The 18,102-nt window shown below is 42.4% G+C and overlaps 1 protein-coding gene across 2 annotated transcripts in view; it reads left to right on the top strand.

Annotated features, from left to right (window-relative positions):
• Positions 1-3,445: 3,445 nt before the first annotated feature.
• The window catches only part of CLMP (CXADR like membrane protein), a 44,661-nt gene continuing 30,004 nt past the window's right edge, over positions 3,446-18,102 (top strand). The window contains exon 1 of one of the 2 annotated variants that reach the window (XM_050911029.1): positions 3,446-3,548. In XM_050911029.1, coding sequence (XP_050766986.1) covers positions 3,521-3,548 — 28 coding nt within the window. In that variant the 5' untranslated portion in view covers positions 3,446-3,520. Of the gene's footprint in view, positions 3,549-7,261; positions 7,316-18,102 lie in introns of those variants that run through there. The other variant, XM_050911030.1, reaches the window with a different exon arrangement.

Genomic DNA, 18,102 nt, shown 5'->3' with positions numbered 1-18,102 from the left:
GAAGAGCCAGGGTGAAAGGAATAACCTGATACCAAAAAAATTTATAGGGCTGAGAGAAAGGATCCCCCTGACATGTTTTTACTAGTTGAGGTGCTGGAACAAGCTAACAAGTGCTGGGTAGGCTCTTGGGATGTGAAGATTTAAGAGAGCATGTTTTCCTGAAAGGGGTTACTCATGCAAATGTGAAAGGGGCTGAAACTGAGACAGCACCTGGGAAGACCACAAAAAAGCTGGTCTGTGGCCCATAAGGGTTTCTACAGATGTTTGTATACAGGTATTTTGATCTGAACCTACCCTAGACTTAAAAGTCAGGGCCTGTCAACAGCAGTACAGGAACCCTGAAAACCAAACTCAGTTTATAAAGTTTTTTTATGAAACCTTTTTCCTTAATGCTTATGATATCAAACATCAGTTTCTCTCTTTCACTGTTCTCCCTGCTGCGAAGTGCATGATACATATCTCCCATGCTGTGCTAGCATTGTATAGTAACAAGTGAAAGTGTTCACAAGCCTACTAGAAGAATTTGCCCCTTCTGGAAAAATAATGTGCTGCAGATAGGATCTATTCCCCCAAACACAATCAGCAAAGGTCTTGAGAGGGTGTGCTGGTGTGAGTGGCATGGGTGTCCTTATATGTACTTACACCAGCCCTTACTAGCCTCTCACTGGAACTGTTATGCAAGCGAGATGCCCTTGCCATAATAGGTATGAACACCAGAGGGAGAATCCCCACTGAACCCCAAAGCGTAATTTGCTCTTGAGGAGCTTCCTGAAGGGGCTGAATGTAATATGAGAACAGGCTGTGGAATAAGATGATGAAGAGGAGATTTTGCATGCATGGCCTCCTCTTTCATTCTCCACATCCCCCTCCTCCTCTGTGTACATCCCTCAAACATCCCAGCTCTGTGGATTTCAGCGGAGGCTGGGCAGTGAGTGCAGGGTGACAACACTTCTCTCTGTCTTGGTTTCTGATGCATTGATTCCATTAAAGCAAAGCAGCATGCTGGGTATTTACAGCATAGCTTGGGATGTCTTCTGTCAGACTCGTAATGCAGAGAGACAAGCTCAGTGCTGCTTGACTTCTGGAGAGCGGGGGAAGGGATTAAATGCACTTTTCTCCATTGATTTATGTCCTGCACTGGAAATCAATGATGTTCTCTCAGATCCACTCATCTGTTTGAAAACCAGCAGCCTGTTTGGTCAAGTGTGCGGGGAAAAGTTCCGAAGGAATCTGCTCTTATGATATGGGTAGATGGGATAGATACAGCTGCTCTGTAGAAACTGTTATATTCATCTGATAATGATTGTTTTTGTATCATCAGTCTGTATTAGTTGAATATGCTGTTTAAAACATTTTCTCACTGTTACAGAGAGAACAGCTGTTTTGGAGAGGAGGAGCCAAATGCTGCTTTTGTTTCTGTCTGAGGCTGGGAGGGGCAAATGAAACTTTAATGAAACAGGATGCAGAAGGATAATTTTTATCCATGTTATTTCTCTCTGATGGGATCTACCTGAATCTAGGGTCTGCTTTTGTCCAGGGTAGCAGTGTTTCTTGTCTCCCAGTAAATGTTTGAAAAGCTTGTACTGTAATGAAGAGCTAAGGTACTGAATTCCTATAGAGCTTCTAAGCACAGTGCCCCTCATTGTGGACTTCATAAAGATTGCTGTATTTGTTTTCATCCCTGAAGAGGGAGAGCAGCATACTATCCCTGATTTTACAAGGGAGGTATATAGAAATTATGTGTAGATGGGGTTACACAGGGAGCTACTGAGAGAAGTAGCTGAAGTCTGAGGTCTCAAACCACAGGCTGGCAGCCTTGCATATGACCTGCTCTCTCTCTTAGGTCTTAGAAATACTTTTGTAAGTGTTCCTAAGGGAAGGGATTTTTGTTCTGTCTTCTAAAGCTTTCCTTCAGCCCCAAGTTGTACACCATGGGTAAATTTGTTTGATTTGCCATCAGTTGTGTATCATGGACGTTTCTTTGTGAGTATGCCTATTTTTAAGAAAAAGATGCAGTTGCTGCTAATGTAGATGCACCTTAGCAGATTTAAACTAACTAGCTGGGGTCCTGGTATCTGTATAGCTGTGGCAACACCCAGATCAGCACAGCATGCCACCCAAATGCTTACTCAGCTTCTTGAATGGTTTTACAGCCACTGTAGAGTTTCAGGTAGCCAGTGTTACTCTTCTGTTAATATCCAAGTAGGCTAGCTGGAAGTGCTGCGCTTTTCTGAAAAGCAGATGTATCCTAGGGCATATGGATATAAAGGCATAAGCATGACCTGTGTATGTGTAAAGTGCAATAGATCAGAACAGTTGTGTATATGCACTCATGTAAAACATCAGTGTTTCCATGGCCTTGCTGTGAGCAGCAAGATTTAGACATGTTTTACTAAAGATTAAAAAAGTTCTGTTCTGGCTCGTTCAGCTCAGTAGATGGTCAAAGTCATCTTCTGTGAACTCTACTCCCTACCACATTTGATCCTTCTTACAGAAACTGAGAGGTTTGTCTTCACTGCTGAGATGGCAGAAATGGAATGGAGTATCTGAGCTAGTTTTTAAAACTTGGTATCTGCACTAGGGTGAAGCTGAAGATGGGCTGTAAAGGTCTCTCGGGCTCCCTTAAAATGGCCTTTGGGAGTGAGTTATAAGTTGCATCCCGCAGCAGGCACTAAACGTAGACAACCGATTTCTGCTTGATTTGGCTTTTTCTCTTATCAGTGAAGCACGGATAAAATGCAAAATTAAATCAATTTTTACGAGTTTTTTTCTCTCCTAAAAACTCAAAACCATGAAGCAAATGGAGAAAGTATTCCAGTAAGACTAAAAGCTTTAAATCTGCAATTTACTAGCTACAAAAGAGAATAAAGAAAATGTATACATGTGAGTATGTTTATCATTCTGAAGAGCATGTGTGCTTTTTTTCTGAGAGTCTCTCTAGCCCTTGAGTGATGAATCCGATTTTTTTTTCCATGCTGGATTTTTACTGCCTCCAAACTTAACTGTTTTGACACTAGAGAAATCCTCTTGTTTCTCCTTCAAAGGTAAATATATATATTATTGCTAGAAATTAGCTCTACCTCACCCACATGACTGGTCTTCACTATTAATCCCAGCTGATGGTAGGGAGGGGCTCTTCTGGGAGGCGGCCATGTGGTGAACATTGAGCACAGTGTTTTCCCCTGCTTCTCTCCTTTTCAGACAAGCAAAATTGTTCTATGCAGCCGTAGATGTGAACTCCTTGCTGCACCGCCTCTGTCTCTTCTTTTCCAGAAACTCAAGGGCCTGAATTACCAGCCGCAGAGATCTAAAAGCTCTCACTGAATCTGGATGGAATATGGACAAGGAGATGAATAGCAGAAGGGAAGAAAGAGTGAAGTTGGTTATTTTTCTGGCACATGGATGCAGTTACACTCAGTGCATTCCAGAGGCGTTCCTTTGAATCCTGTGCAGGTCTGCCTGCTGTTCCTGGGAGAAAGGAAGAAAAAGGGAGGAAAAGTCCCTCTTGCTTGGAGACGGAATGTCTGCACTTTCAATTCTCTTTTTAGGTAGGTTGGCTTTTTGGTTTTGTTTGGCGTTTTTAATCAAACTTCCATGCGCTCTCTCTGCATGACTGAAATGCATTTCTGATGAGCTAGAGAAAGGGATTTGTAAAGAAAAACTTTTATGGAAAACTCCAATTTCAGTTTGGGTTCTGATGCTGTTCTTGTTGCTTTATTAGCAGGTTGATAGCCAGAGATCTTTTAATATCTGGATTCATTTTTTAGAAGTAGTGGTTAAACAGATTGCTTTTGGAATGTGTGTTTCTTGTTTAAAGACGGCAGCGCTTTTAAGTGATGAACTAGCGAGGGGCTTGAACCTCTTTGGCAAAACAAGGTGAACAAAATGTCTTTGTTTCGGGCATAGTGTCAAATTTGTTTAACTCTGTTTTGATTTTCTTGGGCATTTAACATTCAGATTTTAAAATAAAAAGGGGTTATTGTTTCCAATTGATGCCTAAGATTAGAAACAGATGTGTTGAAGTGCAAGAGGGAGGAGTTGGGGGGAAAAGGATGGGAGAAGAGAGATAAAGGGGGAAGGCAAGAAACGGGAAGAAAGAGGGCTGCTGAAAGAAGGGAAAGAAAAGAGGGAAAGGTTGGCTGTTGAATAGGAGAGGAGCGGAGAACGGGAAAGGAGACATTAAAGATGTTAAAGGAGAGTGAAGGCAGAAGGGCTGAAGAGAGCAGTTTGTTAAAGCCATAGCCCATGGAGAAAAGAGTTTGCAGCCCTGAGGTCTTTGAGGGGACTTGCCTACAAGACTGACTCAGAAGCAGCCTGGGTTTCTGCATCTCCAGAGGCACTGTAATGTGATGAGTGAGCTTCTGTCTCTGTTCTGCTCACCAGATCGTGCTGACAGGCAGCTTTGAAATCTGTTGTGACTGGGCAAAGGCTGTGATTCTTGGGTCTTCTTGTCCCCCAGGAACCTGGGTACATGTGTGAAAAAGTGGATTGGTCTTTGATTCCCTGGGAAGAGTTGAGCCCCACGGGGTGGTGGACTGATGTGGCTGGGTACAGGCAGAATAGAGTTTTTGGACAGCTATAAAGAAATGTTGCAGGGGACAGCCCTGTTCCTTAGGTCTCACAGGTGTGGAACATGGACTACCCAGATTTCTAGATATCTGAAAGACAGGCAGCATTTGTAGAGCTGCTGAATAAATTGTAGAAAAGGTTTTTGCTCTAGGGATTGCTGTTACCAAAGGTTTTATCTATAGGAATGTGACAGGGGGCTTGGACATGCTGCAGAATCTGCAGGGGAGTGCAGGCAGCAGTTTGTCCCCCCTGCACATCTGCTTTGGGCATTTGTTTCTCCATACGGTGGAGACAGTGTTTAAAGAAGACTCCAGGAGATGAGACAGCAAAGTTAGGAAGAACAGCTAGGCTTCTGCCAGAGGTGTCTGGGCTGCGTCAGCCCTGCAGAAATGGCCAGGAAAGCAGCTCTCTGGAAGTTAGCAGACAGAAGGGTAGGTTGCTTACCTCACTAATGGAGACAAATGGCAACTGCAGTCTTTGATCCACCAACCCTATTTAGCTGCTGAATATTCCCAGATGTTGAAGGCTTGGAGCAAAAGGAATAAGCTGTTGCCACAGAAAAGGTGCTTTTGGGTGTAATGTAATGGCAACTTACCTTTGCATGACTAGTGTTGCTTTTGTCTATAAAACACAATGGGCTTTATCATCATTATTCTTATGTCTTTGGCATCTAGGCATCTCTGCTATGCTAGTAACACATAAACACAAAACAAAAGACAGTCCCTGCCCTCAACAGCTTATGCCCTCACCCATGAGTTGAGTTTCTCAGCCTCTCTGTGGAAGTTGTCCAAGCACTGGTGACGGAAGGATAAGTGGCTTCCCAAAGCTCACAGCAAAACCTGGAATGTTTTGTTTCCTCATATGGCATTAGTCATTCAACTGCCCCTTGTCTTGCCCATGCTTTACCAGTCTTGTCAACAGATAACTTGATCTTTCTGCTGTGTCCAGCTTCATTCACCAATATTAGAAGCATGTTCCAGGGAAAAACAAGGAAGTATTGTGGTTCCCCATTCCTAGACCACCCTGAAAAAAAGGAGGCTGGGGAGTCTCATTTGCTAGCTAGAGAAAGTCTAATTGATTTTCTGCAGTAAAATGGTATAGAAGAGCCAATGATGGCTTGCTTTTCTTGCTGATAAAGTGAAAGACTAGTGTGGAAAAAGGGTTTAGAGAAGCCAAGCAAACCTGAAAGGAAGGTTGCCTGGTTTGGGTTTTCGTTATTAAACATGCTAATAGCATGGCTAATATATATAGTCTGTGTCCTTTACACTGTTTAGCTCTCTGGGGCAAGTGAACAGCTGTGTGAGGAGACAGGAAACAGGAGCCAATCAGTTTTAAGGAGACTTTTAAAAAAAGACAAGATGAAAGACTCCTAAGTGTGGGCAAGAGCATGACCATGCTTAACTTCCCTAGTAAAGGCTAGGTAAATGAAGCAGGAAGGAGGGAGGAGTGGAAGGTGATGCATGCTAATGCGTGTGCCTACATGTAAGTGTGACATCTGATTCTCATCTCAGTCCACAGCTGGTCAAAATTGTTTCAAACTCCTTGTGTAACACACTGCACTCAAAAATCAAAATGGAAATTTCCAAGGGAAATAGCTGTGATTCTTCACTTCTGAGTGTAAAAACTTCATAATAGAATGTTGCATTTCTCAGTCAGTAAAAAACTAGCAAATGCTTTCATTTAAATGTTTTACTGAACTGGTTTAAATTTTCAGGTGCTGGAAGTCTCCTTTGCCTTCTTTCACCCCTCCAAGTCAATTTCGAATATTTTTGATGAGCCTTCTATTAAAGTACAAAGCTAATTTTCTTGTAATCAAATAAGTTCACATGGGTAATGCTTGTATGTCTGGCTTTGACACTGGTATTCCATGCTTTTTCTTCACTTGTTGGCTAGTGTACGTGCTCTGCCCTTCAGAAACCAATGGGTTCAAGATTCAAAGCAGTAGATGTGCCAAGCCAAATCAGTCATCCAGCTTTCTGGTGTCCTGCTATTGGCAGTGAACCTTTATATTAGTGTTAGGGGTTGCTCACCACAATGCGCATTGAGTCTGACTTAAGATTGTCTGACAAAGATGTGTTCAGTGTGTTAGAATCAGTATGTTATACAGGGGTGATGTTGCTAGAGTGGGTGCAGCTGTAATAGCAAAAGTACCTTTTGTACTGATGTAGCTGAGCTCTGCCCTCTAAGCTCTGAGGTCAATGACTCTCTTACAGCACTGTCCCAGGGGTATACAGTTGCTGCACTGAACACCAAGACTCTGATTGTCTCACTGCACTGGGAAAAAGGTTATGGCACACATCCTTCCAGTGCCTGTTGGCATGAGCAATTGGGTCTGACAGCATACATTTGCCTAGGTATTCACCAGACTTTGAGCTTGAAAATCTGCAATGATATGGAAGCAGCTCTGCAGCACTGAGCAGTGGTAGGTCAGCCTGGGGCTGTGCTCTAGTGTACTGACTCTGGCCTTCTCTTCTGCTTTAAGAGCACAGGCAACCTGCAGTGTGCCCTATCACATCTCCTTGAGATCCTTCTCCTTAAACCCTTGCAATGCTACACTCCAGCAAAGCCAAGAACCACTGCAGTGTTGTTTAAAAAAAAAAAAAAGCACTCCTGCTCCTAGTGAGGTTACTGGGAAGTTTTACATTTTAATGGAATGCTTCTGCCTGGAACTAGTAAAAAGCAAGGGAGACTGTTTTAAGCAACTTGAAAACTAAGCTGATGGATCTTATTTCTGCTGATTTTCCAGGTATTTCCCGAATTTCTCAGCAATAACTAACAGTATATAATGTACTTGCTATTTCCTAGTTTTCTCATGGCTCCTTCTCTGTTGCCTTTGCCTGTTTGTTTCTTGGTCTGCTTAGAAGCTTGATGGGACAAGGATTTTGCCGTGTGTTTATACAGTACTTAACAAAAGCAAAGCCTTGGCTCAGGAGTGGAGTACAAAAAGAAGAATCTGTAGCTGTGAAAAGGGGGTTTGTGTGTGATTTTGCTGTGTGGATTTCACCTTTGTCATTGGATTCTGAAGGAATACAGGTAATTTCTTGGTGTATTTAGCTCAAGAGACTATTCTCCCAAGGACAGCTTCATATAACTGACAACTCATTTCTGTCCTGAAAACTCCAAAAGCAGTCAACAAAACTTCAACTGTATGCAAGATTCAGCCTGTGACAGTAGTGTGAATTTAGTTCTAGGACAGGGCAAAGAGCTCTGTAATAGAACACTACTCTAGGAATACCTAAGGGAAGGGGGCAAAGAAAAGCAGTGCATCCATTTGGCACTCCAGGGGGAATTCAAAGGCGCTAGACATAATTGAGTGAGTTGCTATGTGGCGGGATATCAGGGTTAACACTCCTTGTGAGACACTAAAATTCTTCTAAAGCCAGGGATGGTTTGCATCAAATATTTTCTGTCAAGACACTTGATAAATGGCCTATTTTTCTCTAGTAGTGCTTTGTTTTATATGAAATAGTTTGGATTTTTAGCATCTAAAAAAAATGTTTATTTTGGGGATTATTTTTATCCTTTCTGGTTTTTTCTATTTTACCATGAGGAAGAAAAGGAGAAAAAAGGTAACCTTCCAGAGTGAGGAAAAGCAGCATGCCAAAATTGAGTTGAAATTCTGAAGATGAATTCATTTTATGGGAAATAGAGCTGGGAGTGGGGGAGGCAATTTTTCTGAAATTCCCATGGAAAGCAACTGGTGTTTCGCCTTTGTGCCCACCCTGGACCTTGTCTCCTCCATGTAGAATTAGTGGTCTGTTTCTGTGGGGTGCTCTGGCCCACTTCAGAGGGACATTTTGTGTGAGAGCAGCACAAGCTTCCCAGAAATGTCATTGCACAACTGGCTTGGAGATATCCTGATGTTTATCCTCAGGATCACAACAAATGCCCCTGTTTTCCTCAAGGCAAATCAGGGCTTTATAGGGAACTTAGCAGGTTTGCAATCTGGGATTTGTCTGAGTTTGCAGGAACTGCCTGAAAAGAAACGTAAACAGTCACTCTGACACTTGTGTGTATTTGAAAGATCTTTTGTGTTTAAGTGTGCTTGCTACACCACACTAAATGATTGCAAGTGTGTGTCTAGTGCCAATGAAGTGGGATGCTGCAAGCTGCTTTGTGTGCCTTTTCTCTTCAGAAATAGTCCCCACAGCCTTAGTCAAACTGTACCTTAGATTTCTAGCTAAATCAGTCCCCTGTGTTAGCCAAGGCAGTAGTCATTGCTTGTGTATCTGTAATGTATTTTATACACTTGTAGAGAAAGCTTGGCTCATGTGCACGTAATATTGTGCATATCTTGCATGCACTAATGTGTTACAAAAGAGGCTACTTTGGGTGCAGTGGGAGCTTGGCGGTGCCCTGTCTAAAAGATGAATGGGTCTTTTTTTTTTTCTCCCCAAAGCTGTTTCTTCATCTGTTTTTAGAAATGGTTAGTTTACAGAAGCAGCCCAGCAAAAAGCCAAGGGTGAAGTCAGGTCATTGAGGTCTGTGAATAGATACTCAAATGACAGGATAGTGGAGGATGCAGAAATGGCTGTGCAGGAAGCACAACAATGGAAAATGTGTGAAGTGATGGAAAGTCAACAGAAGTGAGGAGGGTGAATTTCTATCTTGTTCATCTCTCAGACTCTATTCTCCCTTCAATCTGCTTCTTCAGTACTGCTGAGTGGAATAACAACAGCCCACCTCTGCCAGCCAGGGGTTCAAATCTTGCCTAAAACATGCTTTTCCCTTGGCAGAATACAGAGAAGGTGTATGCAGTAGTGACTGGGAGCTCTAGCAGTGGGTTAGCAACCCAGAATAAAGCTGGTCTTTTTTTTTTTTCTCAGAAGCTCACTAAGTACTAGAAAAAACAACGGGGCAATGTGAGGAGGATGCATACTGCCCTGCCTCAGCAAAGCACTGTTGCTAGGCTTTTCTCAAGCCACTTTTTTGGTACCTTGGTTTCTTCATCTGATTCATTAGGTAGCTCTATCTTTTCTTTGCAACAAGTTGCAACAAGGACTGAGCAATTGTAAGACGTATTGAAGGTGGTGAACGTGATAGAAGGTCATGAAACAAGTTCTGTCCTCATCTGCTCCTTCATCTTCTCTAGGAAAGCATTTGGCAGTTTAAAAAAGCAAATGTTTTAACTCAGCATTTCTCTTAATGGGCCAGACCCAGATTCATGATGTCAGAATTGCTGTCCTACAAGAATCAATATACATTACAGTATATTTTCAGCCTATCTCTTCTCCTGTGTAGCTGACATCCATTTTTGTGGCTGAAAAATGAGTGTGAAGCCTTAGTGTATGTGACTTGTTCCCAACTGACTAGGTAGAAAGGTTGAAGTTCAGCTTAGTGCCTGCAGTTTAATTGTCTTTGGTAGGAAAAGGTCAGTGAAAATTTTGTTGTGCTTATAATATGCACTGGCAGAAGAGAGGCTGCTCTCCTGGAAACAGTCTTTTGAAATGGAGCGTGCACAGTTAGAGGCAACTGATGACCACAACTAGACTGAATTTGGTCTACCGTAATATTGCACTACTGCTACTTTTGTAGCATGCTTTGTGGTAAGTGTCACACTGTACATAAAGCTTTGAGTAACTCAGTCTAGCAGGGATATACTTGATATATATATATACTATACTTCTAGAGAAGTATATCAAGCCCATCTAAGGGGAGGAAGCACAGGTGGGTGCACACTGCCTAAAGGTAAGGTAGCAGTTATGTTACATGTCTAGAACCCTTGCAGCTCTGACTTAAAGCCATTTTCCTTTTAATATATCCTCAAACATGGGTAGAAGTAGTGATGGGCAGATCATTGACAAACAGCTGAATCCATCAGCTACAATTTATCAAGCTGAGGTCCTTCAGCTGCCATCTGGAGGGATGACTTCTGAGCAATGGGAAGGTTTGACTATCCTTAGATAAAAGTATTAGCGGCTTTTTAGTACCAATGTGCTGAGAAACTCCATTCATGGTGTGAATGACTGCTGTGTTACCAGAAGAGCCCTCACAGAAAGGAAATTCTGGGCTGTGTGTGTTTTGTCTCTGAATTACTTTGTTCTGCATATGAAAGAGGAAAATCTAGTTTTTCTAGCTAGCATATACCTGTGGAGTAATCCCTTGTAGGTAAGGTGACCATTGCGCTGAGCTGCTTGGCAGAGCAGAACCTGGAAGCCAGCTACACTAAATGGTAGGTGGGAGTCCGCTGTCCTTCCCTGTGGCTTTTGATAAAGGGGAACATTTGTATGTCTGTCTTAAAGCATGTGCGCTGGCATTCACTCAAAAATTGAACTGCTCCTTATAATGTTTTAACTAGCAGCAGTGGCATAGTAACTCTAACAACACAACATTGTACTCTGTCAGTGGAAATGCCTCTCAAAGGCTGCTTTGCAGAGGGAAATGGTATGCTTTGCTGGAGTATCTGAAGGTAGAACAAAAAGCAGCAGCTCAGGAAAGCATTAGGGAGTGGTCAGTGCATGGGATGGGAATCTGGATGCAGTTCCCTGCTCTGTTCTAGATCTTGGCAAGTCATGTTGGTCCCTCTGTAGCTCTCTTTCCACTGCCTTGTGCCTCTTACTCTTTGGCTATTTAGGCTGTAAGTTCTTTTGGGCAGAGACTGTCTCTCCCTATGTGCCTGGACGCCATTTAGTACAAACTGGGCTGGTAAGAGGCCTTTCCAGAACTGGAGTGTGAAAAAAAGAGTGGCCCCATTCCTTTCCCCTCTTTGTGCCTCAGCAAAAATATCAGAATTAGGTGGTTTTCCAGTATCTGGAATATTTGAGATGCATAGTGGCTGAGTCTCATAGCTCAGACTGCTTAGGCTATTTTTTGTTTCTTAAAGGCTTGATAAAATTTTAAAGGCCATAGAAATGTTTAATACAGATATGAGCCTTTATCTGTAGGGTAGGGCTGCAGAATGCCAGGAAATGGTGGGGTGTTTTTGTGTGTGCAGGGGGAAGTCTTTCATATAACACAGCAAGCCTTGAATATTGAACTAAAACAGAGTCAGGCACTTTTTTGTTTTGTTTAAAAAAAAAAATATTGCAGGGTTTTCAACCTTGAAGGCAAATCACTTTATGACTTCATTGTTTAAATTTAGGTTTTGTTTTGCGGGGGGATCGTTAGACTTGAAGCAAAAGCCTTATAGCCCAGGGACTGTCACTTCTGATTACTTCCAGTGACACTTCCAATTATTTCCAATCACAATTCCAGGGACAAGAGGAAAAAGGAGCCATGTTCTCCAACATCAGGGCTTTTTTTTTTCTGAACAAAGGACCATTTATCAAACCTCCGCAGAAAAAGGTACAGAGCCAGATTTGGAACTCTGCTGCGGTAGGGTAATTCCAGAGCAAATCTGCTGAAGCGAGACTCGAGGCCAGTGTCTGGCGGGGTGCTGGGAATCCTGCTGCGGATCCTGCCTTGTTGAGTAATATTAAGGAAATTGCTTCATTTTCCACAAGCATTACTGGCACTAGGACTCATTTCAGTGTAGCAACATGCAGTTTCAGTGAATGTCTGCTAAATGCTCTGTGGGTCTTGTAAGACATGAGCATGCAGAAGTACTGCTCATGGAAAGCAAACAGCTTGGTGTGCTCAAAATGGGGAACGAGAGTCTGCTGAGGGAACTTGACTGACTTTTAGGTACATGAAGTGAAGAATTCGGTGCGGTGTGTTTTATCCAGTGGTGAGCCTATGAGCTATTGTCCTTCAAAAAATGAAGCAACACATGATTGCCAATGGAAGCCGGAGCACTACATAATTTTCAGATGTCTCTGGTGGCATTACTTCAAACTGCTGAAGTGTAAAAACAGTCTTAAAACGGTGTCACAGCTTTCAATCACACTTAGTGAAGCCTTTCATTTCCTTAGTCATGCTGCACTAGGCTGTGAGTGAAGTTGGGCCTGCTGAGTGTAGGGGTTATTATTAGCAACTGCTTGCTTTATTTGCTTTATAGTAGTTCTTAAAGGCCCCAGTTAAGATCAGGGCTCTGCAAACACCGGGGAGACTGTTTTACATTGTACTAATAGATGATGAGCAGCAGACCTGGTCTGATGTTAGGAGCCAGATTTTTAGGAACCTGAGTTAACTTACAATGGGAGTTGCATGCTGGACCTGAGCAGATTTCGAAAGCAGCATCAAATGTGAATGCTTAGCTTCATGTGGTGACTGAGGATCCATGACCCTCTGCTTTTAAAGTGGGAATGATATGTATCAGTGATCTGGCCGAATGAAGTTCTGGTCATTACTTATTACTTCCATAAAACCCCTGTTGTTGTTCCTCAAGTGGTGGTAATGTTCCTCATTTTTGTGTGTTTATTCTGGTCTGCCTGGGGTTGGATGTCACTGAGAGCTGCCTGTGGCAGCTTCATCTGTTTTCCTGTAAGGGAAGGCTAGTGTGTCTTTTTGTAGAACTGATGCTGCTGTAACATACAAACACTGAGTATTATTTGCCACTTCAGCACAGAGCAGACCACATACATTTTGTCAGCAAAGTTCAGCAATTCAATTCCAGAGGAGCAATTTGGCACTATTCTTGTTCTGAGACCTTTAAAGTATTCCTGGTCATCAGCTCTGTTTTTGTGGCATTTTCTGTTTCAATGCCTGGAGCAGGTCGATTCCATTGCAGGCACCCATCACAGAATGTGACTGAGGTGGCACTTGAAGAGAGCTTGGTGCTAATCCCCCAGGAGTCTCAGCATTTCACATAAGGAACTGCTTTACTGAATCCATCCAATCTGGATGGATGTTTCCACAGTACAGCTTTGTCTTGTTCTAATGTGGTCTGTGCTGATGGCGAAACCCCTCTTCATTTCCATTGTTTCAAGCTCTTGCTTGGAGACAAAGGGAATTTTAACCAGACAAAGCATAGCTTTTGTGTTGACAAATGCTGTGATTTTTTTAAAATTTCTTTTCCAAAGGGGAATTTTAAGCAATTGCGAGTGCTTTCTGGTCAAAGCAGCATTCAGGATGTCTAGATTCCATTCTTGGTTTGGCTAGTGACTCAGTGATTTAGTAATTCAGGCTCCATTTTTAAGTGCCTGTTAGTTTTGAGTGTCTCCATTTCAAGTGTTATAAAGGGTCAGAAGATGCAACTCTAGGAGCCTGGCCACACCAACTATGTGCTGTCAAGGTGTCCTTTAAGCATTCAGAGTTTTGGGGGTGTATTTGAAAATGCTGGTTTCAACTGCTTTGTGCCTCAGCTGCTGTTCTGCAGAATAAGTGTAAGAGCACTCACAAATGTAGCAACCTTTCCCTCACGAGCTGTAAAGTGCTTTGAAATCGCTGTAGAAATGGAGCTGCAAAAGTCCAAAGTGATAGTCTGTCAAGACATGTCAGGCACTAGTTTAATGGGTGAAGAGTCTTCCCATCGGTGCTACTCAGTGTGCCAAATGGATCCCAGCTTATCTGGCTTTGTCAGAGCTCCTTCTATTTAACCCAAGGCTACCCCTGGAGTAAACAGAAGAGACAATTCTGCAGCTGTTAGTTAATTCAGACCCAATATGACCTGGTACAAGAAAAGTTCAAAACTCTGAGCTTCTCTGCTCTGGAGCTAATGATCCTGCATTGCACAATACTTTTCCCTCTAATTACTTGAGCTTGCATCTTTTTCCTATTTAGTAATGCCCTGGGCATGTTGCTTCCATTGTGGGATAGCAATGAATACATACCCATTAGTAAAAGGCATTGAATGCAGCGGAGGCTGCAGTGTTTCTTTTTCTTTCAAGTTGTCAGCAAGCATCTTCCCCTGCCCAATATCCTCTTCTGTGAAAGCATCAGAAGAGAGGAGGAAAGCCAAAACCAGAATGTGAATGGAACAAACTGGGCCTTATTGCACCAGATGGAACTATTTAGCATGATATTTTCTGGGTTGTGAGTGCTCTGAGGTAGGGACTGTTTCTTTGCCTGTTTGCACTGTTCCCTACAACACTGCAGACTTGAAAGCTTGCATAGCAATCCAGAATATCTTAAACCTAGTTTTCTTCCTGCTTGCTGTCTAAGTAAGCCAGGCACCAGGTTAGCATCTATTTGTGTAATTCTAGAGCATAAATTCATGCAGTGAGAAGGCAGAAGAGTTGGGAACCCAAGATACTCAGACATCTAAACAGCCATTCAGATGGGATGCTGAGGGTGCTCACTTATTGTGGGCTTATGTAAATCGGGCTTGTTCTGGCCAGATCACAAAGCAGTGTCTGCTAGCAAGTTTATTATACTTTGCTAATGGTCCCAACTACTGAGCAGCCCTGTAGTGTGCAGTTAGGATTACTGGACTTCTCAGCATCTCTGGATTTTAGCACATTGAAGCCACAGAAGAAAATGTAACAGAAATTTATCTTACAGGCATATCTGAGAAAGCTTTGAGATATGATATATGCACAGTGACAGGGATTTTCAAGCAGTCTTGCAAAAAGAACTCTGCCCCTCTTCAAAGGTAAAGTTAGAAGGAAATTGAGGGCGGTGTTGAAGATTGCTAGAGTGTATTGGAGGGCAGAGGATTTCATTGTTGTTATCCTTGCATTCATTTTAATCACTTGAATAAAATCTCTCTTCCAGAAAGACAGACAGACTTGGTTTGAAGGCCTCAGGTGGTAAAAAATCTCCCATCAGCTTGTCACCAAGATTATATATCTTCTGAAGAACTTGAATATTTCTGGTTTCAGTTCTTATAATGTCTCTCCTCTCTATCTTTCCCTGAGCTCCTTGTGCTTTTCCTTTTTATTTAATGCTGGCTTGGCTAGCAAAAGAGATTTACTGTAGCATGGATCAGACTTGTGCCGCACCTTGGGTGCTGTGTACCACACACTTCTGCCAAGTGCTCAGGACTAATTTCGGGGTTTATCTGTTAGGCCTTGAACACAGATCCTTTAGAAACCTTTCTGAAAGTGTGATACCTGGGCATTTTAAAAAATATCTTCTTAGTTACTTTAATCAGTCCTCTCTCATATAAAGAGACATTTAAATCTAGGAAATCATAAATACTGTTCTTCAGGTATGTTGGTTTTTTCAGCTCCCAGAACAACTTGTATGCTAGTTTTTTAAAGGGAATGAAAATGTTGCTTAGATTCATTCTCTCCTTATTTGCCCCTCACCTTCCCCTTAGAAACATCTTTAAGCAAAAAGATGGGGAGAGGAGTTGATTATTCATGCATGTAGAAGGATTTTTTTTTTTAACTAGCCAGTTACACAATATTGGCATTTTGTCATTTGTTTCTCCTTTATTAGTGGTTCTCCGAGGGCTACTGAAGATGTGGACTATTCCCTGTTCCATTCTTTGTTTCCAGAAACCAAGGCACTGATAATTCATGCATGCTTAGTTTTATAGAATATAATAGTGGTGTATGGCACACCCTACCCCAGCTCAGAAATGTTAAGTGAACAGAAAAAACCCACAATTGTTTGCTGTAAGTGATTTACTACTGCTGAAACAGCTATACTGGGCACTTTCCATATACTTTAAAACTATCATTTAATGGAGGCTGTGCTGGGCAGAGGCATGTCCTTTATTTTGACAAAGGCTGCCTTCCCTGAGGAGAATCCTTTGAATGCAAATATTTTTTATCACTTTGCAATGGCATATGACATATGCAAGAACCTTGCCCCTTCCTATGCCACTCCTGCCTGTCTTCCCTACTTACAGAGCAGAGTTGCAGCCTCTCCCATACTACGTGGTGCAAAACCGTGTGCAGCATGCTTTGCTTCTGCCTATAGCTTTCCTTTTAGTCCCTGTCCTCAGGGTTGCCCTCTCAATATTTCCTTTTCTGCAACCATGTGCATGGAAAACCTAGCCTACCCAGAAAAACAGCAACTTCAATAGCTGCTGGCATCCTTCATGCCAATGAGACATGCTTTGAGTATGCTGAAGATCTTTAACTCTATATGCATATCTCCTCTTGTGGTTTTGGGCTTCATAAGCCTTTGATGGGGTCTGGGATGTTTGCTGTAAATCTCGAGATTCTGGCAGTGTCATAGCAGTGGGGTAGAAAATCTCTCTACACTGAAAGCACCTGATGTAGTGAGTCTGGCACAGGAACATCTTTAGCCATTGGAAGGGAAATTAATTTCCTGTTCCTGCAAGGGAGGAGCTTATTCAGGGAGGAATTAGCACTGCTTTTCCATCCTTGCTGCTGATTTAAATGCTTCTTCATTTTTATGATTGTCTTGTATAAGCAGAATGGAGGAAAAAATCCACTAAAAAAAGCAAATAAATTCTGTTTTTCTAAAGCATGCGTGTGGAGTAGATTGGAACTGAGCTCACTCAATACTCTTCTTGAAAAGATGTCTTCTAGCACCCTTTCAGTATGGATCTGCCTGGCAGTATGCCATGGATTTAGGAGGTTTGTGACATTCTTTGCTTTTATTGAGTATATCCAAGTCTCTTCATCCCTTTATGCCTTAGTGTCCCAGCCCTAGTTAGTATAATTTCTGTTGTGACACTGGGCCATAAATGCTTTAGTTCATGGAGGGGAGACACAGTGTGTGGCCTCCTTGTTACTAAAAACTGATAACCTTATCAGCAAGTGAAGAGTGTGTGATGGGGTGGAGGCTGTCAAAGGGTCTGTGACTTTCTCTCTCTGGATAAGGTCTATAAGTAGCCAGATTTAGACTGGGTCTGAGTTATAGGAGGAAAGGACAGTAGTAACTATATATTCCTGATCTTGAGGGAACAGCCCTGCTCATTACTTTAAATCATTCTGGGGTTTTATTTTTCTGTGTCAGCACTGTCAGAGCCTATAATCCTCAACCAAGAGAGGCCATCCTGCCCTGCCAAGAGAAGGACTTAAAGTGAGGAATCCCCTTCAGCAAGGATGTGGCAAGCAGACTGACAATGTAAAAGAAAGGAAAAATATCCTGAGCCAACGTGCATAAAATTAGGACCTGATTATGATGCAGAATTAAAAACAAAACATGAAGAATTCTCCTAGTACAGTGAGCTGGTGGAGCCACACAATGGGCAGCACTTACTGCCAACCATGCATTATAACAACCGTAATTGAGCAGGTAATGATGATGCATGCTTTATAAACACCCAGCATAAGTTATGTTCATACTGTGCAGACAGGGAAGACCTGATGTAGCAGGTAAATGTTATTTCTGCAGACACTTTAAATAGCAGTCACTGTTTATATATTCTCTACATCCCCCTCTGATCCAGAAGTAGTACATAATAGATGAACATTCAGAGTAGATGCCAGGGAAAATGTCCTAGGCAGCTGTGAGAGATTAAAGATACTGGAACATTAGACTTGCATCAGTCCTGAGCTGTGCTATGAATGTCAAGACAGCTTGGCCTTATGGGCAGAGGAGCTCTGTTCATTATCTGGCTTTCAAGTCTCCTGGAAGACTGAGCAAGACACTTCCCTTGTGCTTCAGGTGGAGGTAGAGGCTTCCTGTAGAAAGTACAGTGTGACTAATGCATGGAAAATGGCATATAAAACTTGGTAGTATCTTTATAGCAAGAAAGTCAGAATTGTTTGTAAGGAGGAGAGGTGGGAAGACAGGAATCTGTGGTTTTGCTTCCAGTTCCAGTGGTGACTGTAGTCTATTGCAATGAGA

This window comes from Gymnogyps californianus, chromosome 25 (assembly GCF_018139145.2).
Source record: "Gymnogyps californianus isolate 813 chromosome 25, ASM1813914v2, whole genome shotgun sequence".
Classification (NCBI taxonomy): Eukaryota; Metazoa; Chordata; class Aves; order Accipitriformes; family Cathartidae; genus Gymnogyps; species Gymnogyps californianus.
Note: the sequence above shows the minus strand (reverse complement) of the source record. Positions and strands in the feature narration are given on the sequence as shown.